The sequence below is a fragment of the Vidua chalybeata genome, chromosome 3 (assembly GCF_026979565.1).
Source record: "Vidua chalybeata isolate OUT-0048 chromosome 3, bVidCha1 merged haplotype, whole genome shotgun sequence".
NCBI lineage: Eukaryota > Metazoa > Chordata > Aves > Passeriformes > Viduidae > Vidua > Vidua chalybeata.
In genome coordinates, this window is record NC_071532.1 from 93,567,132 (window position 1) to 93,595,080 (window position 27,949).

Genomic DNA, 27,949 nt, shown 5'->3' on the forward strand with positions numbered 1-27,949 from the left:
CGGCTCCGGCGGGGAGCGGCGGCAGGTGAGGAGCGGCGGGGGGCGGTGGCTCCCGGCCCGGCCCTGCCCTGCCCGGCCCGCCCCGCCGCCGCGGGCCGCCCGGCAGCACGCCCGGCTCCATCCGCAGGCCGGCGGGCGAGGCAGCGGCGGGGGGCGGGCTCCCGGCGCCGCCCGGCAGCTCCTCCCTCTCTCCCTCCCTCCCTGCCGGCCGGGAGCCCCCGGCGGGGTGACAGCCCTGTCGAGCGCAGCCGCCCCGGCCGGGGCTGCGGAGCAGCGCCCGCTCCCGCCTCGGCCCGCTCGCTGCTGGCTCGCAGCGGGGCCGCCCCGCGCCCGCCATGTGGAAGCTCAACAAGAGCAGCAAAGTTCTGCTGGACGACTCGCCCGAGGAGGAGGAGACGCGTCCCCGCGGGCCGCCGCCCGCCGCCGCCTTCGCGGCCCCCCAGGTAGGAAGGAGCCCGGTTCGGAGGGGTCGTGAGGCTCGGCCCCGCTCCCGCTGCCCTGCTCTCCGCGGCATGAGTAATCAGTTTTCCCCACCCTGATGTGCCGGTAGGCTGGCCCTAGTCGGAGCTGGGAGTGTTTGAGCGGATCGTGCGACTGTCACCCGGTTTTTGGGGTGCTGACTGGCCTATCCACTGGCCTTTCCTTCCAGCAGCCGGCCTCCGGCGTTTCTGGGACTTGCTGTCCTTCATTCCAGTGGCTTCCTACCGCAGGGTACTTTCTCTCCCAACCCTAGACAGAGGCACTGCAACCCATCTGTTAAGCACAGTACATTAAACTAGGATGTTTAAGAACATAACTTTATTTACGCATTTTTGTAGAGCTCTGATGTTTTGGCAGGATTGCTTTATACTTTGGTTTCACTAATAGTAGTTCACTATCTTTAAATAGCTGCAATCTTGTTTGAAAGCTTTTGTTGTAAAGTGTTAAATTAAATACCAACAGTGACTTTCTTAACAAATATAACCTGAAGGGAAGGGTATCAGTTGAGTATCAGGGAAAACAACTAAAAAAATGTTTGTTGACTTGCTTTGAAAAACTTGGTAGCAATTAGGTATCCATCCAGCTCAGAAGCCTGTTATGCTGCCCAATACAGCTTAGTTGCTGATCTTCTGTTGCCACAGAGTTACTTTAGATACTGAATGAGAGGTTCTGAAGTAAGCAGTTGCCCGTGGCTGCAAAACAGTGAGGTTTCTTTTCAAAAGAAGGTACTAAAGCCTTCCCAGCTTTCTACTCCATGTTTATCTTGCCTATCTTGCTGAAAGAGCTGGAGTGTGTCTGGATAAATTATCCTCACCTTGGGTTGCTGTGAGCTGTCAACCTGTGTGGCAACTGCTGAAGAGCAGCCTCTCCCAGTCACAGCTGTTATTCTCTCCATCTTCCAGTAGCCACAACCACTAGTTTAGCCTTGCTTTGCCCTTGCCCTTGCCCCTGCACAGTAAACAGTAGAGCCATAGCCCTTGCTACTTCTTTGGCAGCAGCTATGGGGAGTCATAGGGATGATTAGGATCTCCTCCTGTGGAAGAGGAATGGACACTCATTTTGGAGACTCCCTTCAGTGGAATAAGGAGGATTCTGGGGTTTGAGGTGACCTGAAGTATCTCCCCTAACCTCTCATACAACATCTGACCTCTGCTTCCTACAGTTCCTATCCTGAGGTGCTTGTAAGCTTCCATAGTTTGTGCTAAGCTACTGGCTTGTACCATCATAGCCCTTGTAGACTTGCTTACCTCCTGAAACCCTTCACGAATACCAAAGGTCACCGAAAGCTTCCGGTAAATCCCACTGACTCTTCACTGCTCCTCTTCTCTACCACTAATGATCCAAGCCCCCTTTGAGGCTCCTGACCGTAGCCTCCCAGTCAGGAGAGGATTCTTCAGACATCTGTCCACACAATTCTCCCAGCCCTCTACTTTAGCAACAAAGGCTGGAGTTTGTTTATTTTATTTTGTCCAGTCCAATTGTCTTTTACTGTCGTGGGCCTCTGTTCCATTAGTTGAAGTCTCAATTTATAATGGTGATGACAATGGTTTCTTGTGAAAAAGGTTTGCATGTGAATTTTAAGAAAAATCCTTTTCAACTCCCAGTGGAACTGGGATGCTGATTTTAGTGTTGAGGGGTGGCAGGAGAAAAATAAATGATTCCAAGTCACTAAATGAAATATTCTTGAAGATAAAGGATTCAGTAAGGTTAGCACAACTGTAGTATAGCTTGGCACAGAGCCTGGAGTGAAGATTATATGCTAATAGTTATTTTGCCTGTTAAGATCAAAATATTTTGAAAGGAATTCAGCACCCTGCCCAAAATACAGGAGTAGTCATTTTAGAATTTGTGTACACTTTAAGGAAGAACAGAGCGTATAGAAAGCCCTGACCACTTGATTGACATTGTAATTCTCATGATCAGAGCGGCTTTTAGGTCAGCCATAGGTACAGTATCTAAACCATGGCTGGGACAGGTGTCAAGGGAACCAAATGTACTTGTTCAGCTTGTTGTAGCTGATCTTGCTTTTAGTATTTGAAATTTTTGATGTTTCATCAGATCCTGTTTTTTTCTCCCAATAATATGATTGTAAGGGAGTGAAATCCCATAATGTGTAGAGGGATTTGGTAATGATCTGCACTCTCTTCTGCTGCATCCTGACCTGTGTCAGCCAACCCTCTGGCTTTAGAGGACAGCAGCACCATGAGAGCTTGGAGGAGTTATGGGGGCAGTTCTCGTGGTACCTTAGCTGTGCATGGGGATGCCTCAGTGTGTGCGCGAATTGTTATGGTACAGCCTGCTGTGAATGAAGGATTACCTCATCAAGGTGAGAAGAATCCAGGACATCCCTGATTTTTTATTGTTGGAGCCAAATCTAGATAATTAGTGTGAGTGCTTTTTAGTAAATTAAGAAGCCCAGCTTTAGATCTCATGCAGAAGTCGACTGTTAGATCTAATTTCCTTTTCTGATACATCATTTGGTAAAAGAGAAGATAAACGAGACTCATTGTGTTTTGACTTTGATTTATGACATGTTGTTTTCCCAACAACCATATTTTGTCTTTATTTTCATTTTTAATAAGCAATTGGGAAGAAAATCCTTAAGCTTCTACCATTCATGCTATAAATAAGGCTGAAGCGTTTTACTTCAAAGGCAAGAAATTGGTAGTCACATCTATGTCATTAAAGCAAACCACGTTGGAAGTATTCCAGTATAATGAAATGTTGGTGCTGTATATTGTTTCTTCAAAGCTGAGAAAGAGTGAAGGAGTTCTCACTGTGCAACCTAATAATTAGGACATTGCAGTAGACAGCAACAAAAAATTAGTCTACTATAAGTTAAAAAAAAAAAAAAGCCCAACACAAAAAAACCCTTTGTTACTTCAGAGAAATTTTAATCATCCTATTTAGATATGGAAGCCTGATTTGGGCTTAAGCAGACATTTGAAAGTGTAGACATTTGTAGTTCTTAAATAGAAAAGCCTAGTTTGATCTAAAAAAAAGTTTCGTCAGTTCTAGTTTTGTGTTATACAGAATGGATTGATTTTGTTCCAGGGGAGAACAAAAACAAATTTTAGAACATGAAAATTGCAAGGGAGGGAACTGTCAGCCTCTGGCCACTTTTTAGTAAAAGTTTCTGCATACATTCAAGTACTTTGAATTGTTTACACTTATTTAAAATAGTAAGGTGTTTCCTGAGATAAGAAAGACAAGTAAATTTTGAAACAGTACTTGTGTAAATAAATGTGTGGATTATTGTGAGGCTTTTTTAGACCAGACAGTTTTAGACTGTATCTTCATTTATGCTTTGAAGCATAAGTATTTTTAATTTATGCAATGAAGGTGCTTTATTCACTTAAGTTATAATTAGTGCATGAAGGTAACTTGACATGCATAAATAGTACACACACGAGATGAAATTAATATGTGTGTCTCTCTAAAAATATGCTAGAAATGTACAGTGGTGCATGCCAAACTTGCGTTCAGTTTGGAATATAGTCATTATGTTTCAAACTGTAGTTGTTTTTTTGGAAAGGGAAAACTGCTGGGTTTTGATTTCTGGAAGTCATTGTTTTGGCAGTTGTGCAAATTTCTTCTTGATGCAATCCTACCATCTAATAAATTCTCAGAGATGTCAATGCTGTGTCAATATCACGTGTAACTCTGACGTAAAATGGAACTCCATGTTAGAATACATCTATATGTTAGGGGAGGGGATGGGTGTCAGGCTGACCTATATTATCTAATGAAACTCTGTCTTTCATGTAAAAATATTTCAGAACCCTAGCCTTGATCTATTCTCCCCAGATTTTTTTTTTTATGTTCAAAGAGAATATGTGCAAAAACATGTTTTATGCTGAATTTTGTTTAGACTTGCTCAGAGTGTTTGAAGGTTGGCTGTACAGAATTTTAGTTATCTCTTTTAATGAAGATGTTTAAGTGTCTGGTACAATTTTAATACTGGCTTTAATCTTGAAATGAGTTGAACTCAGACAAGCCCTGCAGAAATGGGTGGAAGCGGAGCAGCTTTTCTTATGTTGTACTAATACGTTGAATAAGGGTATTTTTTAATTAAAAAAAATAAAGTAGAAAACGTTAATCCAGCTAATGCCTTTCCTTCACTTTCTAGCCATTTCTGTGTGTCTCGGGCTTTGCCTTCAGTACTCTAATAATCCCATCCTGCCTTCTCCTCTCTGCTAGCCTGGTTTTTTTCCTCTTCATTGGAGTTGTTCTTGTGACATTTCAGTGGCATTTTCCTGGCTAAAATCCATCACCTGTATTCTGTCATCATTCTTGAACATTAGATTGTGGTACTGTCAGCAAAGACTTTCCTGAGCCTTCCTTGGCCTGCCTTTCTTGCTTTTCCTCCTTCTTGTCACATAAAATCTTTCAGCAGCTTCTTGAGTGGGTCCTGTTTCTTTCTCACAGTCTTTCTGGACCTCTACTGAGTTGACAGTGTCTTTTGGGGCTTTTGGCTTTCTAAGTTTTAAATCCTTTTCATTTTTGAGGTGCTTCACTTTTTAATTTATACTGTCATTTTTTCCACAGTTGACTGGGATCAGATCTGTTTCTCACCTCTTATCCCCTCTCTGCTGGCTTATTCTGATTCTTAAAAGTCCACAAAGCACATATTGTCTGATTGGTCTCCTATTATAGACACCGTCACTATATATTTTTTTCTTTCAGCCAAGCCTCTAACCTGGAAGTTGTCGGTGGTTTTTATCTATTGTGTGAAAGAGAATTTGTGTCCTAGACTTTACTGTTGTTTCTTCCATGAATTCCAGGTCAAGTCTGCTTTCTCTCTCTCTCTCTTTCAATTATTATTTTTTCTTGCTGTCTAGACAGCTGAAATTCTTGTGCAGACCTTCACATCCCATACTGATGGTGATTACTTCCTCTGCAGCTTCTAATACCTATGTTGTGGTTTCCCATCCCCTAGTTCCTGTAAATTCCATTGCTGATATTAATGTTGTTGCTTATGGCATAAAGTTTAAGTCCTCCTCATCCTTCAGATTCCATTTCTTCAGCTGGCCTCCCTTTGTTTCAGGAAATTTGCATTTAAATCTCTGTCATTACTTTCAAGATTTTTCTTAATACATCCCCTTCCTCTCCCCCATTTGTCACCTTTATCACTTGCATCTTTCCTTGAGCTTGTTCTGCTTTAGTGGCTCTGATTGCCTGGTTTTGCCAGCAGCAGCCATGTCTGCCCTCCTCCTCTCCAGTCTGACGCAGAATTATCCACTCCCACTGATCCACAAACCCACCAGCATCTCCTCCTCTACAGCTTTGCTTGAGATCTGCTTTCCCTAAGTTATTTGTTGCATCTTCTTGGGGTTTTGTGAGGTTTCTGGAGCCATACTCTCCTGCCACTGCTGGATTTCCTACCATAAATATACAAAGTAAAATGTAAATGGTTTTGAGAACAAATTAATCATTTTAATTCTTTACTGTTAAAGTAAGTTTATAATGTTTTCATTGCTTTTATAGAAACTATTTGCCAGACTGTGTGAGGACATCCATAACATAAGTAGAGTTACTAAAAGTTGCTGAACTTTACTAGGTAGACTTTCTTTCAGCTCTGTCATTATCAAAGGTACATTTCCAACAAGTTTTGCTGCTGGTTCTCTGTGAGAAGCTCCAGGAAAATGTCTGTGTGATCACTGCACGTGTGATAAAAGCCACACATCAAAAGGAAGCTGTACGTGTGCTGCTGAACACTGTAACAAAAAATGATGCATTCAGCCTGTTTTGCAGAAACTGTACTAGGAAAATATGGCCATTACTCATCCAAGACCTTTATTGGAGACATGTAGTTTAATGGCAAATTCCGTGGTGGAATAAGAATTGTATGTCAGCTACTGTCTTTTGAATTAGCATCTATTGGTTTGTTTTCTGGTTAAGGAAACAGCAAATATGAATTTCTGCTGTGGCTAAGTTGTTAAAAATAATTGCCAGATTTTCAGCTGGAAATTTCATCAAAATGGAAAACTTCACTGTAATAGTTGATTTGTTACAGAAATTGAATTAAAATTGATTATCTGACCTTATTTGTTTCAGCTTTGACACTGATGGTTTTTTGATCTTAATACAGCTGTTTCGATTTCATGAAGGATATTTGAAATATTATAAATTACGTAAAACTAAATTCTTAATGACATATGGACTTTTAAAATATTTTAATTTTTAATATTCTTTCAAAAATATTTCAGAGAAGCAAAGTCTGAGTAAGATGTATTATAACCTCTTACTACAGAGATGCACAGTAATGTAAACACTTAACAGAGTAACCTTGTGTATTGATGTAAAAACAGAGCCTAGGAACCTGGTGTTCCAATGTTTCTCTTTGTAATGCCAATAAAATTCAGAACTACAGAAGTATTCTTGTGTAAATACTTACATTCTGAAATTAATCTTCTCTGCTACACTTGGCCATTTATATCAATTGACAGTAAAAATATGGAAATAATTTAGATATTCTGTTTTAAAATGTAATGGAATGTGAAACAATAACTGAAGTGGTTGAATGAAACAGAGTTTGAAAATGCTCAGCCAGGTCTTAACAGCTGTGGATGCTAAAGACAAGAGTATCATCTTTATTATAAATACTGAATAAATTAAAATTATTTGAAAGATGAGAACCAGTTTCCCTATGTTTTTACCTCTCAGTTGGTCTGGTGAATAGTAGGCAGTTATGAGAGACAGGAGCCTAGAAGATGGAAGAATTTTTAAATACGTTGGGTTTTCTCCTGTACCTGAAGTAGTCACACAGACTTTTTAAAGTTAGTGGAGTGAAATAAGTTCTTTTAGAAATGATCTGAAGAATTACATTTTAAAAGCATGTTTCCAAATTAGTGTTGTCAATGAACTATATGCCAAAATTAAAGTATATTCTTCAACATACTTATATTATAAATTTTCTTTTTCTTTAGCAACAGAAGTATTTTCAGGTTTGCTGAAGACTGGCAGAGGAAACTTGCAGCATAGGAGTAATTGTCCCTATTTAGATAATTTATTGTCATAATAAAGATGTTTTTTCTAAGTGTAGGGAGCAATCTGGTGTGGAAAAGTATTGTTTATAGAAAGAAAAAATTAGTTTAAAGTACCAAATTACTCTTAAGCAAGACTTTAGAAATGCCTAGGTTAATACTTTCATTGGTTACATTAAAAGGAAATTTTCAATTTACACCGCCTGCCCAGATGGCTGGTTTGATTCAGTCATTGCTTTAGGGATGTACAAATGGAAGATGGAGATCTAGCAGTAGATGAAATATGGACGAGGCTGATCACATTATCTTCATCTCAGTCTAGGATATCTCTGCCGGAAAGGTGCAGAGGCAATTTGCAGTTCAGCACTGGAGTTTTTCTGCTGAACACATAGCCTCATGTCCAAGAAGAAAGTGATGCACGATTGAGTAATGCAGCCTTTGTTTGTTAAAATTGAAAGCCTTGTTTTTCCTTAAAGGCATGTTCAGTTTTGTGTGGGTGTTCAGGTAGAGTTCAGCTTTGTTTTTCAGTTGTGTTAAAGGAATATTGAAACTAGTAGAGTTGTTTCAGTGCACATTTACATTTGATCACTGTTGCATCAATTTCCTGACTCAGAAAGCATATGTCCATGCATTGAATTTTTCCAGGTGGATATTATAGGTGCAGCAAAAAAAAAAAAATGAGGACAAATGCCACTGATCTTCTACTGTTAACTTTCTTCTTACTCAGTGTTTGAGTATATTTTGCATTGGTTTTGATTTGGTTCTAAACTTAGATAAGCAGGGTGGCTTTTGGATTAACAATCACCTTTAGTCTTGTTTGTTTTACATTATATTAAAATCCATCTCAAACCTGAAGAAATATTTTCTTTTGTTGGCTGTATTTTAAGATGATGATCTGGCTGTGTGATCTCCACTTCCCAATCTGTGTTGTTTCTGGTCAGGCTGTGTATATGTAGTTGTTCTACTGTTTGGTTTGTAATCAGTGTTTTGGGAATCTTTCCAACTTCAGAGATTGACTTTCAGGTTTGTGATTTCCTGAATGATTTTTTCAATTTTTTTTTTTTTAACCCTTCCCCTCTCCTATCACTAAATGATTTAGTAGGGTTTGTGGAGTACTGGAAATTATGTTAAATTCTTCCCTGGAGTGTATCTCTTCAGGTGCTCTTTGTTTTGGGATTTTTTTTTCCACTTAAATCACACATTTGTGGTACATAATCTTATTCACACTTACAGGCATGGCTACCTAGACTTTATATTACACTCAGTCCTTGATGAGATGTGATGATAGGCAGAGGGGATGCAATAAGTCAGTAGAAGGGTGAGAATTTGTTCCACAAGGACCTACTCTTTTAACAATAGCTTGTTTACTCTTATGTTTGCACAGCTAGTGTGTGTGTGTGTGTGTGTATGATAGGAAACTCCCACAACGGGGCAGAGAAAATCAATAATATATCATTTTACTTACTAGAGCACAAGAAGGGCATGCAAGATGAAATGATGCTATTATTTCCCTTAACTCTTTGATGTTCAGCATTCTTCATCTTGGACTGAATTATGAAAGTGAATGATCTAAAGAGACTAATTAATTACTTTACCACAAAGGAAGCTGAGGGAAGCAGATTACAATTTTGATCTCTGTACAAAAAGGTTTGTGTGCTAGTTGAATTAGTCCCTTGAGTACCTTATGGTTTGCAGTATGTCCAACAAAAGGGCACTTGTTTCCTTATGAAAACACACTGTGCATACCAACCTTCTCCTGCCAGAACTGGAGGGCTATTCAAGCTGCTGATCAGCATTTCCCACTAGTGTTAGCATTTTCACCTAGAAATATCTAAATACTGTAATGTAGTCCAGGTTTTTCTTTTAAATTGAAGTAAAACAATGAATTGTCATACCTGTAAACCAACCAGACTAAAACACACTGAAATAATTTATAAATGTTCAGCATCACTATGTGTTATGCAGCATGATAAAGAGTGAAGATGAGCTTTTTTGACATTTAGCTGCACAGTAGATTGTCCTCTAAAGAAAATTGATAAACCATAGGCTCCCTCATCTCAGAATGGTAACAAAAGCAGGGAAGTTGTATCAGGAGAAGGGTGTAATAATGTGCATCACTTAAAAATACAAATATTCTGTGGGTAACAAGGGAAGATGGTTTGTAGTGATGTCTCATCTTTCCTCCTGGTTTCTTCTCAGTTGTGGCACGGTCCCCTCCCTCCCTCCCTCCCTCCCTCCCTCCCTCAGCTCTTTTCCTCTGTATTTTTTTTTTTTTGTACAAAGCCCATCCATCCTGCAGGGTGCACAGGTCCTTCCCTGCCATGTGGGCCACAGTTGGCTCTGAACCCCTATACCTGCTCCTCTCCCACTCTCTTCTTGCTGTGTGGCATTAGTCTGCTTCTGTCTGCTTTCCCTAAGGATGGATTTTCCACGAAACATTTTCAAATCTAGTCTGTTGGAGATGACTGAATTCAAACCTACAGGCTGTTTTTGAGCAAAGCATGGGATCTATGGATCCCATCACAAGCACTCTGCCGTTATCCAAGTCTCCTTTTTCTTCAGCACTGTATTTAAAAAGATACTATGAATACTTTATTGGTCTTCTGCCCCAAAAAAATGTATTTTAGGGATTGGATTCTCACCAGTTTTTCTTGAGGGTTTAATGAATTTCAGTCTTTGGATTTAATCTCTTTAAACTTCGTGTTGTCTACTTACCATCAGCCTGGGTTGCATGACTATAGTTGCTGCACCGTGTGTCTCATTCCTTAGGAGGTACCACTTTGTATAACCATGAGTAGTAACACTATTAATACAGCAATACAGTCTTAGTTGTCCCTTTTTCAAAGAAGCAAATAAATACCCCTTTTTGTCTACTATTTATTGGTAATTACATCTTTTGTTGACAATGATATTTACATTTTATTATGCTGACTCCCTCGCTCTACATGGTCCTCTTTGCATCTTGAGGCTTTCTCCTAAAAATTTTCATTGTGAAAATGCCTTGCACTCTCACTTCCTTGTGCTCAGCCTTGCTAGAGACTCACACTCTATCTTTTTTCTCTTCTAGAACATGATGTCTCTATACACTTTCATATTTTCATTTTCCTTCCTAAGATACTTGGAGAGCTGGAAGAATTGAAATGAGAGGTGTTATTTCTTTCAAAAGTACGAACAGTGTCTTGTTTGTTCTGGAGGTAGTATTGCTCGTTGTTGAAATGATAGTTCTGCCAGCTCTGGATGTCTGAGAATTTCTTCTCTTAACATATTTCCCCTTGGAGATTTCCTAGTTCTTGTTGATTTCTTTTTGTTCTTGGGAAAAATTTGGATAAAACAGGTGATGTATTCTCTAGCTCATGCCATGTCCTAGCAGAGTCTTAAGTTTAGGATTTTGCAATCTCATCCAAAAGTTTGAGAGCTGAGAGTGTTGAGGGGAAAGAGAGAGACTTCTGAATACTGTGTGTAAGCTGTTTCCATTTAAAACATGGCCAATGTTTCTCTTAAAAGTAGAGAAATAAAAAAGCCAAAAGGAGTGGAAGTAGTTGAATTTAATTTGAGAGAACTACACAAATCTTAACGTTTTTGGTATCCTATCTACTATCCTCCTGTGTTAGACAGCTAACTGAATTCGGAAGTTAAATAGCTTGTTGCAATCCACAGGAAGCAATAGTCTCATTTTGAATGATAATATGAGTTCCTGACTTTGTGTTCTATCTAAGTAAATCTGGCTATCTACAGCTCATTCTATTCCAACATACAAATACTATTGAAGTATAGAGCAATGGTATTCCACTACTCTGTTCTAGGAATGTTCTATCCTTGTCCCTTGTATAATATAAAGTATTGCCTGTCAAGTAAGTGGAAATATTAGGATGTAAATAAATATATATAAAGAAATATAAATAAATAAATATATAAAAATTGCATGGGATTTGAAGCTGGTCTGTCAAAATGAAGCTGATACATCTGGGTCCCCCCATGACTAGAAATACATAATACTTTTGTGCTGGTTTTCTCACCTCTTTCTGATGCTGTTAGCAAAGTGAAGGAGGCCTTTGGCAATGCATAGGAGTAACGAGTAATGAGTGTTTTAGGTGTCTTGAGATAGGTGCATGTGGAGTGCATATCAACTCCTTAGCATTTACTTTAATTGAAAAAAAAGGAATTGATAAATTTGATTTTTGAAACAGTAAGTGGCTGACATAATCAAAATATGGACCAGAGTGAATATTGGAGATTTAGTGAGACTGCTGCTTCAAAGACACTTTCCACTTTTCTGTTTTAATTATTTTTATTTTGAATTATTTAAATTTTTTCCTGAAACTGGGGTTAAATATTTTTGGTCATATGTAGCTGTTCTGGCTTTGTACTTGGGACTGTTTCTATGTGTAGTCATATGAAGAGGAAAAAAAAAGGTAACATTTTTCTCATTGAAACACAGAGTGAAGAAATTGGAAATCACAGATTTCCTGAATTCTGTGTCCCACTTCCTTTATCTTTGACCTCTAAAGTACTCCCAGCAGTGATCCTACTTGCCATGTCTTGAAGAGAGCCCTGATAGTAACAGGAGGGCCTGACAATACTAACATAGCAGTTTAATTCAAAGATGGGCAGAAATGCTTCCCTACTGAATAGCCTTCACAGGCATTTAGCACTCTAGTTTTCTTCTGAAATCTACAGTTGTGCATGGAGGGAAAAGAAACGTGGAAGAAAGTTTTTATTTGAGTTAAGGAAATGTAGGGCTTTTTAATGTGAAGGAGGGAAAAAATCCTGGGACATTCCTCTCTCCCCAGCCCAGACAATGCATAAACCATCATCGAGCACAGTATTTAGAAACTCAGTGCAGATCCAAAAAAGTTAATGTACTACCATTAAGATAAAATCAAACTAATTGGACTAAATTTTTTATGATGCAAGGGTGTTTCTGGGGTTTTGGTTCTGTAAGGGTTTGATTTTTCATAATTCTAAGTGTAGATTTATATTTTAGTAGTGATGTTTACTTAGTTTTGTGTTGCAATCATGTTTTTTATGATGTGCGAAATAGAATAAAAGCATTTATGAATGGTCTAAAATGTGTCAGTGCTAATTGTCAAACCAAAACTGACTATGGGCCTTTTTTATCTTTATCCTTCTTTTGAGAATAAAGACCAGTTTCTTCATGATGAAGTTTCATCTTCTGTGTCACATCTTGCAACAAAGGTAAATACCCATTCTTTGAAAATGTAACATTTGATATCATATACATATTTCAGTCCGTGTATATTAGGAAGTTTCCAGCTTTTTATGGACAGATGATTAAGGAATTTATATAGTTCACTGATGATTTTATAATTATGTATAATCCTTGCTCATGGGCTTCTCGTTGAAGTAATATTAGTAGTGCAGGATTAGTTGGAAAGCAGCCTTATTTGCTTTCATTAATGAAAAGGGGGAAGGCATCCTGATTTTTTTTTCCTCCCGATGATGGCTATTAAAGCCCAAGATGAAAATATGAAGCCACAGGAATTGCTGAAGTCTAAAGAAGCAGTAAATTCTAGCTGCAAAAGTAGAAGAGTTTGGGGTTGTTTATTCCATTATATGTCCACTTGCTCTCTGACCACAAGAGGTTAAGGATTTTATTTTGTATCTCTTTCAGGAAAGAGAAGTAGGCATGCAAGTTAAATTTTTTTACCTTGATATGTATCCAAGAATCTTCTTTAATGTTCTTAAAATACATTAGTACAAGATGAAAGAAGTGGAAGTTATTATGATAAGCTAGAGCTTGTTTTGAAATTCCATAGGTATAAAGAGAAGTATTTTAAAATATATTCATTAGTGTAATGGGATACTTTGCATTAATATGTATAAAGTGAACATCTGTCTCTGTTACTTCTTTTTGTTCTACTTCAGATGCAGCATGATTTTCTTTGAAAATAGAAGTCAGATTGTACTATACCTTTTTCTACCCTTTTGAGGAAATATATTCTTTTTTATGAAAACATAAATTACCATATATTTTATACCAGATGATAAATGTTTAGGGAGATAATCATAAAACGAATCAATTTTCTATTGAAACTTTTTTTGCTCCTTTCTTAGTCATTCAGGAAGGCTTACTAAGTGTGTGTTCTGACTGAAAAAAACAGAAATGTCACCAGATAAACCACTGCAGTGTTTTTGTCTTTTAAAGTAAAACCCTCTTGTCTTAAAAATGTATTCTCAAGAAAGCACCTTATCCTTCTCATCTTCTCTTTCTAAAAGCAATTCTGTATTTTATTTGGTTGTTCTGTAGTCATAGAAGCTGTCACTACAGTGATATTCCAGAAGTTCTAAAATTTTAATATTTTCAGCTAATAAAAGGCTGAAGAATTGCATGTGTGGCCTTTCCAATACACACGTGTCATTAATAAAATAGTCTCCATGTTGCAACAATGTGGTGACAAGCAACAAAATTCTTGAAGAAGAAGGTAGGAGATGAATAGTGTGTGTGCTCCTTGGGGAGACAGCCTTCCTGGTCTCTTAAAGCCTGAGTTTTAAGACGGTGTTGATGCCCATTTGTGAAGGAAAGCCTTTGACCTAGGTTTGGAGGTTTAAAAGTGGGAGCTAGTCCTGAAGGCTGCAGGTGGAGCTTGGAAAATGGTCTTGGAGCCTGCTCTTACAGGAAGCTGCCCACTGAGCACTGAGGACAGGCTGATTGCAGTGCTGAATTTTTCTAGTTCTCACATCACAGCTCTTTTAAAAGGCAGGTATAGGTGGTTAAAAGACCTCATGACATCTCAAAGTGAGGAACCATGAGTGCTGCAGTGGTGGTCTGCAAAATGCAGAAATCTGGAACCTGTGTGCACACTCTGCCTGGACGTGTGAATTAGAGAGTAAGTCCTATGAGGAGTGACTGAGGGAGCTGGGAGTGTTTAGCTTGGAGAAAAGGAGGCTCAGGGGAGACCTTTACAACTACTTGAATGGAAGTTGTAGCCAGGTGGTGGTCAGCCTCTTCTCCCAGTTAGCCAGCAACAGGACAAGAGGAAATGGCCTCAAGCTGCACAGGGGAGGTTCAGGTTGGACATCAAGAGGAATTTCTTCACTGAGTGCATGGTTAGCATTGAGATGGGCTGGCCAGAGAGGTCGTGGAGTCACCACTCCTGGAGGCGTTCAAGGAACGACTGGATATGGCACTCAGTGCCATGATCTGGTTAACCACCTGATGTTTGGTCACAGGTTGGACTCGATGATCTCAGAAGTCTTTTCCAACCTAAATGATTCTATGATTTGGCCTCTGAAAAACTCAGTCTTTGGGGGTCTCACTGCCATGCTCAGCTTCTGAATTAAAAGTATAGTAGAAACTTAATCTGTAGTTGTTTTCAGGCCAGATTTTGAAAAGACAGTGTTTTGAAAAACAAAATAGATCAAGAACCTTAATGCACACAAATCCATGGAACCTGGTGAGATACATTTGTAGGTCCTAAGGGAGCTGGTGGAGAAGTGGCTAAGCCACTATCTAGCATACTTGAGAAGTTATGGTAATCTGGTGGAGCTCCTGCTGACTGGAAAATGGAAAACATGAGCCCCATTTTCAAAAAAGGTTATAAAGAAGACCAGGGAACTGCAGACCATTCAGTCTCATCTCTGTGCCAGGCACGGTCATGAAGCCAATCCTCTTGGAAACTATACTATGGCTAATGAAAAATAAAGAAGGAATTGGTGACAGCCAACACGGCTTCACTAAGGACAAATCAAGCCTGATAAATTTGATGGCCTTCTACAACAAATTCTACAATTTGATAACCAGTGTTACAGCATTGGTGAATGAGGGAAGAGCGACTGATGTCATCTGTGTGGACTTGTGCAAAGAGTTTGCACAATATCCATGTCTTTAAACTGGAGAGATGTGGATTTGACAGATGGATCATTCAGGAGATAAGAAATTGGCTGCATGGTCACATGCAAAGAATTATGATCAGTGGATTGATGTCCAAGTGGAGGCCAGGGACAAGTGACATTCCTGAGGGGTCGGGGTTGGGACCAGGCCTGTTCACCATCATTACTGGGGACATGGACAGTGGCATGGAGTGCACCCTCTGCAAGTTTGTGGATGGCACCTAAATGTGTGATACTGTCAGCAAGCTGGAGGGAAGGGATGCCATCCAGAGGGACCTTGGCATCACAGAGGTGGGCCTGTGTGAACTTCATAACTTCATAAAGTTCAACAAGGCAAAGTGCCAGATCCTGCAGCTGAGTCGTGGCAGTCCCAAGCACAAGTACAGGATGGGTGGAAAATTGAGAACAGCCCTGCTGAGAAGGATTCAAAGGTGTTGGTACACAGCAAGAACCATTAGTTTGCGCATCAGAAGCTGGCTGGCTTGAGAACATCCCCACCACCACCAATGCTTTAATATCTATCTGTAAGGCAGATTTGGAGGGGAGTTGGTTTTTAAATTTTGGTTATCTGTCTTCTCACTCATTTTAAAGAGGTTTTAATTAAAGAATGCTTCTTTAATTAAAGCTGATTGGCATTTTTTTAACAGTTAAACACTTAGTTGTAACTTTATTGAACTGTAAGGTACTTACATGGAAAATAATTATCTCTAGCTTTCTATTTTAGCTTCATTTTTTTTAGGGGAGGAGTGAGGAATCTGTGGAACAAACAATTATTTCTTCTCAGTCAAGTCAAGAGGAAAAACTGTTATTTTTGTTTATATTTATAAAAAATTTCTGCAAGTGTTTTCTGAAGTGCCTCTGCTTAACTGGAGAATTTTAATTCACCAGTTGTCAATCCTCTGTGAAAACAATTATGAAGGTCGGGTGAAACATGGTCCAAATATAAATTTCTGGAAATCTCATTTCATACATGCTGAGCAGTGCCTTTTTAGGGATTAGTTGCTTAACTACACAATGGTATTGGAAGTGCTGGTTCTCACTGCAGGTATACAGCAAGAATGCCCTGTAATTGCTCATTTTGCTTGCTAAGACTCTATCATGTGGCTTGTTCTAGCCCACAGAGAGTGATTTCTGTGCTCCAGAGCCCTGCTGGCCTGGCAGTCAGAAAGTAGAAGAGTCTAACAGGAATATTCTGAAATTACTGGTACCCACTCCTAATGCAGTCAGGGTAAATTCAAACATAATTGAATCTCTTGCTTTGTAAACTGCTTATCTTGTACCTCCAACTCTGTGACCCAAAGCTTGTTATTTTTCTTTGATTTCATTGAATTCTCTGCTTTTTTGTCTCTCCCATTATAAGATGTTAACCTGTATTAACCACATCCATCTGATGCACAAGTTTACCTGTTTACAGTTAAATATACGCCATCTTCCTCTTAGTATATATCCATCTGTATCTGCATACTTTTTTGGGTGCAATAAACTTTTGAAATTTGCTTTTAGTACTGAACTACTTTAATTTATACCCAGCTGTTGGTATTCCTGGTTTGTTGCCTTTTACGCTAATATTTAATGAACTTTCTTGCCCTCTAGCAAAGCTCCAATTATCAACTGTTTACCTTTGACAGTAAAATTAACTTAAAAGTCTTCCTAGTGATGCTTTACTGTTTCCCAGTAGACTCTGTGATTGTACATTTGCCTGTTTAGCTATTATGGGAAGATAGTCATGTAAATATCAGAGTTTGTTGATGTAGTGAAAAATGGTGTCTTTAAAGTAATTTTTGGTAATAATATCTATCAATTTTATAGGAGACCTCCAATTTAAGAGGTCCTGACCCATTCTGGGGCATTTTATAAAGTTAATTAGCAGTAGACATTTGTTCCCTGTTTTATCTAAAGAAAGAAAAATCGCAGTCAATGTATACAATTTGTATACAGTTAATTTACTTGAATCACTACAGGTAACAGCTGAAGTATTACTATGAAGGTTGAGATTGGAGTGGAGCTTAAGTGTTTGAGGGGAGCCATCATGTATGTACAAAGCTCTGATTATGGAAGAAAGCTGATAGATGACTGCAATTTTCAGAGGGTGCTTCAGATGTTACAATAGTTGCTGCTACAAAAAAGGTGCTGTTGCCCCTAAATTCCAAATACTTTATCTTTGATGAATTGATTCTTAGCACAAACCTAAAAGAATGCAAAAATGTGGGAGTTAGATTCTGCTGGCTTAAGTAGTTGAAGCAGTTTTCCACAGCATCACACAGGTACAAAACCATAGCATGAGGAAGGCAGTATCAGTGAGCAGGCAGTGGCCTGGGTTGACCCTTTTCAGCAGCAGCATCTGATAAAGCAGATCTGCCACCTTGTGATCCTCTCTCTCTGGGGATCTGTCTGACAGATGGGCACCGATACTGGAGCACTGGCAAAGCAGAGGGGAGAGGAGGGAGCAGGAGAAACAGCAGACAGCTTGACCAGGGATACAGACCACATCCTTTGCATGATGTTCTAGGAGGACTGCTTGTACTTCCACTTTCAGATGATACACTAATTAAATGGCAGCTTTCTCAGGGTGGAACAAAAGTACTTCACAAGCTAGAAAGAATTAAAGGAAAAGAATCTGTGCTCTGGTCTTGAGCTCTTAAGATACCAGCTGGAACAAACCATGATGGCTTCTCAATGGTTTGCTGGTTGATGGATTAATATGTATGTTGAATTTAATTTTTACTGATTCTTTTAGGTGATTGCACAGGACATTGCTGCACAAGTATTCCCAACCTAAAGCAGAAGATACAGGAGAAAATGTATTAATTGCTGTCATAGTCAAACAGCTATGAGACCAGCCTGTATTTCTACTTCAGAGAATACTGAAATGGCTTCTTCAGAAGTTCCTGCTTTGTTTCTCATTGACATTTTTGAAAAATAGTAAACTGCAGCATCCAATGTGGTCTTATAATTCCAACATCTGATGTTACAGTTGTAGTCAGTAATAGTGCTCTCTTCCTTAATAGTGGTCTTCCTTTTTTTTTTAGCTGTCCCATGAGCATTTCACTGATTCTTTTTTTTAATCCTGGTTTTGAGTGTACACCTGGTTCTATCAGTCAGCTTTGATTTTCAAAGATCACCTACTCCAAGCTCAAGCCCAACCCAACAGGCAGAGAAAGATGCAAAGGTGGCAGTAGGCATGAATGTGATATTCCTGAAAAACCTTAAACATTAAAGGGAGGCATTCTAGAAGTAGAAGCAGGGTCAAGTGACCTGACAGGAGTATAGATACACTCTTTGAGTATGCAGGGATGGGGTTAGAAAGGATTAAACTCACCTAGAGTGAAATCTGGTGAACAATAAGAAAGGTTTCTGCTTGTACACCAGCAGCAGAGAGAGTGTGAAGAAGATGGAGCCTGACTGTTCTCAGGGTGGTCAGTGAATAGGCAAGAGAAACTGAAATAGAAGAAATATAATTTAAAAATAGGAAAAAATGTTTTCAGCATGAGGATGTTCAAGCCAAGGAACAGTTTTCTGGGGAGGCTGTGGATTCTCCAGCTGTGGAGATACTCAAAACCTGGCTGTCCATGATCCTTAGCAATCTTCTGAGTGTGACCCTGCTTGGAGCAGTGGGGTTGGACTAGACGGTCTCCAGAGGTCCTTTCCAGTTGTAAAGGATGGAATTTCTGTGAATTCTGGATGTTTAATTATTTCTTTTTTCCAATGGCATAGGGAAAAGTAGTTTAAAGGTTTGAGAATATAATCAGGTCAGTTACATTTATAAACCTCCCAGGAAATTTTAGGAATAGTACTTTTGTGTAGAGACTTACATACTAAAAATGATATACAGAGCTTCTGCCAGTGGATTGATGCTTTAAGACCCTATCAGTACTGTGTTTTCATACTTTGCATAACTTTAGTAGTTTTACATAAAACAAGTCTCCAGTGTGATGGTGAGTCAGCTTACTGAAGTGTTATCTTTACTTACTGACCTTCCTTTGACATCCATTGCAAGGAAGCTAATTGTTCTGGGATATGGGTCTTTCTCCAGGTGCTCTGTGAGGTTGTAAGTGATTCCCAACTGATTTAGATTCTGGCAATCTGTGACTGTGGCAAAAGGAGATGGTGTTCAGGGAGAGCATAACATGGCTGGGTTCTAGGGCCTCTTCCCCTAACATCAAGAATCATTGTCTTGAGGTATTAGAGGGTGCACCCCTTGGGGATTTTCATATATGGATCTCCTGTCTGAATTGTCTAATTCTTCTTGTGCTGGTTCCCAGCACATTTTGGCTATACAGCTGCTGTGTGTCAAACTGATGGTTCGAGGGAATGGTGACTTCAAGATCTTAGTGAGCTGTACCTACCAGCTGATACAGTTGTAACTGTTCCAGCTGCACTCATCAGTTGGTTAAAAGTGTTTAAAGAACTCTGAAAAGAAACATGGAAATGCAGCGGGCTGTTCTGAGGAGTTTTGTTATTATGTGTCAGCTATATTACTGCAGAAGTCAAAAAACAAGATTGTTGCATTAAAAACAGTTCAGTGGTTACAAAAAGCTTCTGGAAGTGTGAGATGAGTATTTGACCTCCTCCTTCACTAAGGTTTAAATTCAGGAGTTTGCCACCACTGACAATCAAGTGTGAGATGTTCCCTCCAGGTCGGTGCACTGAAAAGATGCTTCAGGAGATCGGTGCCAGTGCAGGCAGGTGTAGAAAAGGAGGCTTAGGCATGGTAGGCAGAGGTTCTGGTTTTACTCTTGCACTTCCTGGTTTCTTTCAGCCGAGTCTGTTTAATATGTAGTGAGCTTTGCACAATGAGTTGTATTTACATATTGGCAAAATATGGTTTACTTGGACATTGGTGTTCTTATGCAGATTATCCTGACAGTGTTTCCTTTGGAAACCCCAAATAAGTAAGTAGTGGAAGTGTATCGTAATGTTTAGTGTACATTTCTCCTAAGGACTAGTTGAGAGAAGAATAAATCCATTACAATCTGGTTATTAGCCTTGTATATACCTACCAAATGCCATGGACATGAAAATATTGAAGGAATGGTACAATGTGTACATAGACAATGATTTATATACAGGTAGAAAGAGTGCAGAGCTTGTAAAAGTTTATCCCAAGACCTGCACATGCTATCTACTTGTCAATGAATAGAAAATTTCTGATTATTGTTCTTAAAGATATCTGTGAATCAGAACTGGACAAATGAAATAAAATATAAAAAATCTGAAGTTAAAATGTATGGAAAGCTTCTGTTTGATTTTTTTTTTTGGTTGTTGTTTGGGTTTTTGTTTGTTTTTTTGGTTGGTTGGTTTGGGTTTTTTTTTTTTTTTTTTTTTTTTTTTTTTTTTTTTTTTTTTTTTTGTTGGAGGATTGCTTGGGTATCCAGACAGTGCAGCAAAGGTTGGAATTGCATTGGCGAAATATGTATGATGTTCTAAATTAAAGAAGGTGTATGTACAGATATATCCTTTTTGTTACATTGGATGTATGTGTATAAAGACTTCTCCCCAAGCATTTCATCAATGAAATGTTGTTCTTTAAAGGCACAAATAATGTAAATTAAGCCTCTCCTATGTCTTAAATTGCTCTCTGAAAACTAGTAACAAGGTGGTTCTGTTTTTATAATCTGCAAATTTATTAGGTGGAAATGACTTGATGAAACATAATTTTTGAAATAAGACAGCTTATCTATGAATTGCATCATCCAGTTTAAAGGGTAAAAGAGTTTTTAAGTGCAGCTTGTAGCTGTGTTTCTGCTTTGGTAGCAAAGGTTCCTTCCCAAAAAGGCCTGAAACAATAGAATTTTAGTAAGATAACAGATGATAGAGTCATGGAATGGTTTGGGTTGGGCAAGACCTTAAAGATCATCTAGTTCCAACCTTCTTGCCATGGGCATGGACACCTTCCACTAGACATGATTGCTCAAAGTCTCATCCAACCTGGCCTTGAACAATTACAGGGATGAGGCATCCACAACTTTTCTGGACAACCAGTTCCAGTGCCTCACCACCCTCAAAGTAAAGAATTTCTTCCTAATATTTAATCTAAACCTACCCTCATTCATCTTAAGGCCATTCCCCCTTGTCTTATTACTACATGCCCATGCCAAAAATTCCTGCTTTTCTTGACAGCTGTGGTTTTGTTTTGATTATTATACTTCTTAATGTATCATATTTTTTAATACAGTCAAGTAACACTGACAGACTATCACTGCCATTCTTACTGGATCTTGTGAAGAAGAGCAGCAACCTTCCTATTCTGTGCAGAGCACACATGTGTGTGTTTTTGTGAGCATGCTATCAAACTAAAAATATCCTATACCTAGTTATTTTGCCTTGAGGGAGGGAGAATCAAGCCTTTAATAAAGTTAAAAAAGTAATTTATGCTGTATGCTTAATGGTCACAGTAAATTTAGAGAACACACTGTAGTGCAGCAGTGCCACATCATACATTGCACTGGTGAGCCAGTGCTCTTGCCCTTCTTGCTTGCAGGGCAGGAAGTTGTAATTTGGTGGTTACAGAGAGGGACAATATGTGTAAAGCAGGTTAAATCTAAAGAGTTTCATAATGTATGTGGCTGTCCTGTCTGTTGACTCTTTCTAGACATGACAGCTTGTTTCATTTCATGTCTACTGAAGCCCTTTAGACTGTCTTTAAAGCTGCCTAGATTCCCTTTTTACTGCGATACACTAAGATGGAGCCCAGCTGTTCTCGATGACATCACAAAACCACGGAGGGTTTGGATTGTTTTCTCAGCAAGGGAGAGCTCTCGCTGCAGTAACCAGAGCAGCTCTTTTCCCAGGCATGGCCATCCTCTGCAGCTCCATGGAGTCACTCACTGCCAGTGGCACCACGTGCAGGGGACACAGCCACTGCTGCCTGCCAGCCCCAGTGGCAGCAGTGACAGCCCCACTCTGTGCTTGTCAGTCTGTCACCCACACTGATGAGGATTTACTTCTCTCTGTAGGTTCAAGGTGCAAGTTTCCGGGGCTGGAAGGAAGTGACATCTATGTTCAATAAGGATGATGAACAGCAATTGCTAGCAGGATGCAAATCTCCAAAATCCAAAGGGTGAGTAAAGCCATTTGGTCTATCTGCTATTAAAATACACTATTAAAATACAGAAAATAGCTGTGCAAAGTAATGGAGCTGGCTGCTGAGAAACAGCATTGTCCAACTGCTGGAAGTCAAAGCAACACAGGAAGTTTTATGGGCAAAGCTATATATACATTAAGCTTACAATGAATGAGGCATGCATGCTGTATTAGGAAAGGACAGATGATGTTTTAAACATTTTTAGGTTTGTCAGGAAGTAAAAGGAATTAAGCTGCATAATAATTTTTTTTTGCTGTGGAAAAGTAGTAAGGCTTATGAGTAAAAGGTTCATTCTCACACTTTCAGTTTCCTCTTAGGGATTAATTATGGTTGAGTTTACAAGTTCCCTTTTTTACATGCCTTACTCTCTCTTTTGAAGTCTTACTACACCTAGAAAGGTTAAGTGGAGTAGCTGTACTAGGATCTGCAAGGCTTCCCTGTTGGCACTGAGCTGTGTTTTGGCACAGCTGTGTGCTGGTATGGTGAGGGCAGCTTCCTGGACAGAACACACTTCCAGGACAGACCATCTTCCTGTTACAAGTATCTGTAGGCTTTACCTACATTTGCTACCCCACTGCCTTGTTACAAACCAAATATACCAAATATTCCTGCCAAATATTAGCTTTGATAAGACTTGCTGTAGCAAGCTTTGTCTCCAGTTTACTTTGAAATAAATGTTTCAGGATGCAACATCACATATGCATATAGGGAGTGTATGTATATAAATAAACAATTTAGAATATAAATCCATCTATTTTATTTCCATTTGAGCCTCTTCCATAAAACTTCCCAAAAGTTCCTACCTACTAACCCTGTGCAATTTTATGGGTGTTATTAAGATGCTAGGCTCTTGTAACAATACTTTGCAATTGATGCTGAATATAAGAATCAAGTAATACAGTGAAGAGAGCAGAAGTATGATAACAGAGTTACCACCAATGTAGAAAGTTTTTCTAGTATTACTATGAGAACTGCCTGTTTTTTAAGTTCAGGATATTTTTCTTTAATTATATACAATGATTTTTACTTTACTTTTAAAGACCCATGCAACTTTTAAGCGTGCTGTTTACAAAATACAAGAAAAGTGTTCGGAGTCTGTGGTTGGTTTTAGCAAGATAAAAATTCTGAGGCATCATAAATTCAAAATCCAGTAAAGGAAAAGTGATTTTCAAAGGTATTGGTTGAGTTGCTTCTGGGTAAATATGATAGAGCTAAACTTTCATTAATGGAACAAAGCTTTTTATAATATAAGTATTTAAAAGAGATTCAATGGTGGGTATAGTTGTGGCTAAGGAATTGATATGCTACTATAGATAATGTTTTCAATTTGCTTTTTAGCTCATTGAATCCTAAAGGTTGTGTCTTTCAAGCCTGGTGTTCAACCTTTCCTTGTGGCCCATTATTTGATTATATACATAATCCTGCATATAAAGTTATGCATAAATATTTGACATTCTGTAATTTAAATATTTCACGCTGCAAAATTATTCGGGTTGAAGATTCTTAAGGGGATAAGAAAAGTAATAATATGAGTAGCCTTTCAAATCTCTGAGAGAGATGTTCCAGTTATGTTTTGAGTTTGGGAGGAGCATTTTGAGAGTTCTTACCAGAAATACAAAACAGCTGTTATCACGTTATTGTGTGGATCTTTATGAAAATATTAATAAAAAAGCCTGGTATCTTTAAAGTCCTAATACTGTGTACATCAACTATTCTAAGGTATAAGGTTTAACTGGTAAGGTGGTAGTAGGTATATGAAACTGAATAACATAGTGAGTGTTAAAGCTGGTGTTAGAACATTTTCATATTCCTTCTACTATTGTAGTCCTAGGTTTTTTAATTTTTTTTTTTGTTTGGGTTTTTTGGTCAAAGTTCTAAATTGTTCAAATGCATCCTAAAATACTTCGTGCATTTCCAAAGGCAGCTCTGTGGAGTTCACCCCACAGGAATGGGGTGGGGATGGTGATGTGTCAGTTCTCTTGTAATAGAAAATGACCATACTTGGTCCTCTTCTGATTTATCACTGCAAGATTCTGCTGTGTTTAGGTTTATGTGTATGTGAGGACATTTTTCCTGAAGCTGACAGCAATGGATGTGCTGCCACAGGCTGACAATGATTAGCACTCTTTACTGTGAAACATAATTTAATTGTGTTTATTAATAACTGCTACATACATTCTTAAATGAAGGAATTAATCACGATATCATTGTTATTTTCTAGAACAAACCTAAAATTAAAGGAAGAGATGAAGTCTGAAAAGAAGCCAGGGTTTTGGGACAGTTTGGTGATAAAGCAGAATGTTCCATCTAGGAAACCAGATGAGATTGAGGGATGGGAACCACCACAGATTACCACTGCTGACTCTACCAGTGATGCAGCAACTCCTTTAAGTGACTATACAGCCTGGTCAGGCTGGGAAGATGAAACCAAAGGCTCCACAAAATACACAAACCTGGCCAGCTCAGGAAACAGTTCCAGGTGGAGTATCAAATCAGCTGGCAAGCTGGTTAGTATTAGACGTCAAAGCAAAGGTAACCTTACTGACAACTGGGAAGAACTAGAATGATACTGGTAATACTGGTGAAACACTTTATACGTAAAAAGAGAACAGTTCCATGATTTACTCACATGTTTAAACCAAAATCAATTCTGCTCAATATTGCACCTTTATACAGTACTTTGTTTTATTCAGATTGTTACAAATTTTTGCTCACCTGATAGTAAATTTTCTTATTACATTGTTGATAGCTATGTTTTCCATACTGAAAAAAAGTAGAGAATCTATTTTGTGCCTATATTTCACATTCAGATTCTGCAGTATGTCAGATTGTTGGTTTTACCAAAAAAAAATGTAATTCCTTAGTGAATGTATACACTGGTTGTAAATTTGACTGCCTTATGAAGGAACTGCCACTAGCTTGAGGTCCTGCTTCTTTTCTGGTATTTGAGGGCCATTCAAAATTTTAGTTTTGATGCTGTCCCTTTTTAACTTAGAATACCAACCTGTCACTTGCAGGGAGAGTGCTTGTACTTAGTACTGTTTTCCAAATCTTCAGCCTCAGCTTATGCTTCAGTTTGTGCATACAAGATGCTTAGTGGCACATTGTGCTGTACTCTGTGTGACATGGGAAAATACTATTCTGATGTAATTCCTTCCCTTACAGGATTGTCACCAACAGTTGGGTCAAATAGGTCTTCCAGAGTTGGGGTCTTTTTGTGTTTTAGATTTTTTTTTCCCTGTGGATTTTTTGTGGGGTTTTTTTTTTGGGGTTTTTTTTTGTTTGTTTGTTTGGGTTTTTTTGTTTTGTTTTGTTTTGTTTTTATTTGGTTTGTTTGCTTTTGTTTAATATTGAACTTCTTTTGACAAAGCTAAGGTTCTCAGTTTTTAAGATGCATGTTATGCCAAAAAAAGAAATTATTGAAAATTTGGAAAACAGCATTGAGTAGAGTGTAAGATGATCTTGGTATTCTGGAGGAATATTGATTCTGGATATAGGAATAAGTTGCTTATTATGGAAGGGCATATGTTTTTATTGTTTTACAATAGCTGATCTTTGTTCTACAAAGAACTTTTTTGGTTTTGACTGTGTTTTTCCTTCCTTCCTACTGCATAAGCAATGATCGAATTATATTCCAGCATTTTCAGGGTAGCTGAGTAACTGAGCCATTGCAAGTATGTGCATGCACACAACTTCTGAAGCATTTTTGTTGAAAAGTTCCATCTTATTAGCTGCTGATACTTTAATTTTTTGATAAAAGAAGGTGAAATGTTAAACTTGAGATTTGAAATGTATATATGACTAATAAAAGTGCCTCTTTTTAGCATATTGTCTCTCACTAGTGGTGCAGCTGATGTCAAATCCAAAGTCAGTTTCTGTTTTGTTTATATGACCCACACAAAGACTACTTTAACATTCATGAATAAAAATCAAACCAAAAGTTTCATGAGAAATGAACAGTAGGCCTTTTCTCTCCAGGTTCTTAAACTGATGTAACAGAACTGAAACTTGACTGTCTAGCAATATGGCCAGTGCAGTCGGAAGATGAAGCATGTCAAAGAAAATCAGCATTTTTACAAGAAAGTATAGACCTTTATATAACAGATGTCTTGTAAACATATTTTTGCAAGAAGCTTATGCTGATGAAAAGGGATGCATGCAATTTTTTTCTGAGCTTGTTTCTGTTACTGCCACATTACTTCTCCCTTAGCTCTCTCTTTCTCCTCCTCCAATTCATGTGTAGTTTTCTGGCTTGCAGTTCCTGCACAGCTATTTTTTGGAGATTCCTTCTGAGATGTGCCAGGAGGGAAAGTGTAGCAAAATGGTTTTGGAAGGTTGGAGTTTTTTTTCCTAATATTGATAGGATGCTAAAAGACATTGTTCTTAAGTTTACCAAAAAGAACAGTGATGTGTTGTGCTACAAAACAGAATCTTACAACTGGCAAATATACTTGTAAAATTTGCATTAGATATTAAAAAGTATTAATAGGGGAGAAAATGTTAGCATTTATATTGCATTGTTTAGTCTGTGAGTAAACTCTCTGCCTTGGGCAAGTATGTATGCTGAGGTTAATTATAGGAAAGAATTAGTATTCTTGGGTAAAGTATGCTGCATTTTATAGTTTATGGAATACCCTCTAAGGCATGAGCTAGTATTTAATTTGGTTGTTGGTACTGATCTGAAAGAACAGAAAAAGATCTTTTAGCAGCCCTTAATATTCTCAAAGATGGACTGAGAACTTTTAATTTCATTTTTGAAGACACTATTTATACTGTGACCAGTAAGGGTTTTGCCTTGCACATTATACTGTCAAGTGCCTGTTTCTCACCTGTGTTTGATGCACAGCTTAACTGCAACCTTTTTCAATTTGTTTTTAGATGTATGATAAAGAATATGCTCACAAATATGAAGCCTATTATAAAACAGAAGTGGGAAATTGAGATATGTAAAATTTCAGTTTCACTCCTAGTGATGAAAGTTTTGGTGTGCTTTTTAAGTGGTATTTCCTCAGAAATAACCATTTTAAGGATCAACATTATTAAATTTAATATAATTTATTGTTATGCTTTAATAATGTGTTTGTCTGTTGAGAACTCACTGGTGTGAGCTTTCCTTCTCTCGTGTTTATAAATGTGTCTGAATTTTCAGAATGGGGTCCTTTCATCTTTTACTTTGTTAGATGCTTAACTACATTAAATGTTATGAGCTTAAGCTATACACAGCTCCATATGTGGAATAAGTGTAGAATATGTCTCTTAATATTTGTTTTGCAATTGCATTTCAATCTATGTGAAATGTTTTAGAAGGAGGTAGCATTAAGATGGTATGATAAGATTGCACAAAATAAAATATAGTTTATATTGCTTTCTCGTAGCCAATCTGCATGATTGTTGGCGTGGTTTTAACGGGAATTAAAAGCTTTGTGTGGCTGTTACTAGTCACTTAGCTCTGAGCAAAGTCCTTTCTGAGTATTTTTATTTATTAGCATCATTTGCAAAAAGAAAAGTAGTATTTTCCATATGAATAAAGATTTAGTTTGAACTGAAA

The 27,949-nt window shown here is 38.4% G+C and overlaps 1 protein-coding gene across 1 annotated transcript; it reads left to right on the top strand.

The window, feature by feature from the left end:
• The first annotated feature begins 249 nt into the window (after positions 1 to 249).
• TDRP (testis development related protein) lies at positions 250 to 27,949 on the top strand. The gene is made up of 4 exons (XM_053939614.1): positions 250 to 443; positions 12,603 to 12,662; positions 22,274 to 22,377; positions 24,623 to 27,949. Exons 1-4 carry the CDS (start codon positions 336 to 338, stop codon positions 24,966 to 24,968), a joined length of 618 nt encoding a protein of 205 aa, XP_053795589.1. The 5' UTR covers positions 250 to 335; the 3' UTR covers positions 24,969 to 27,949.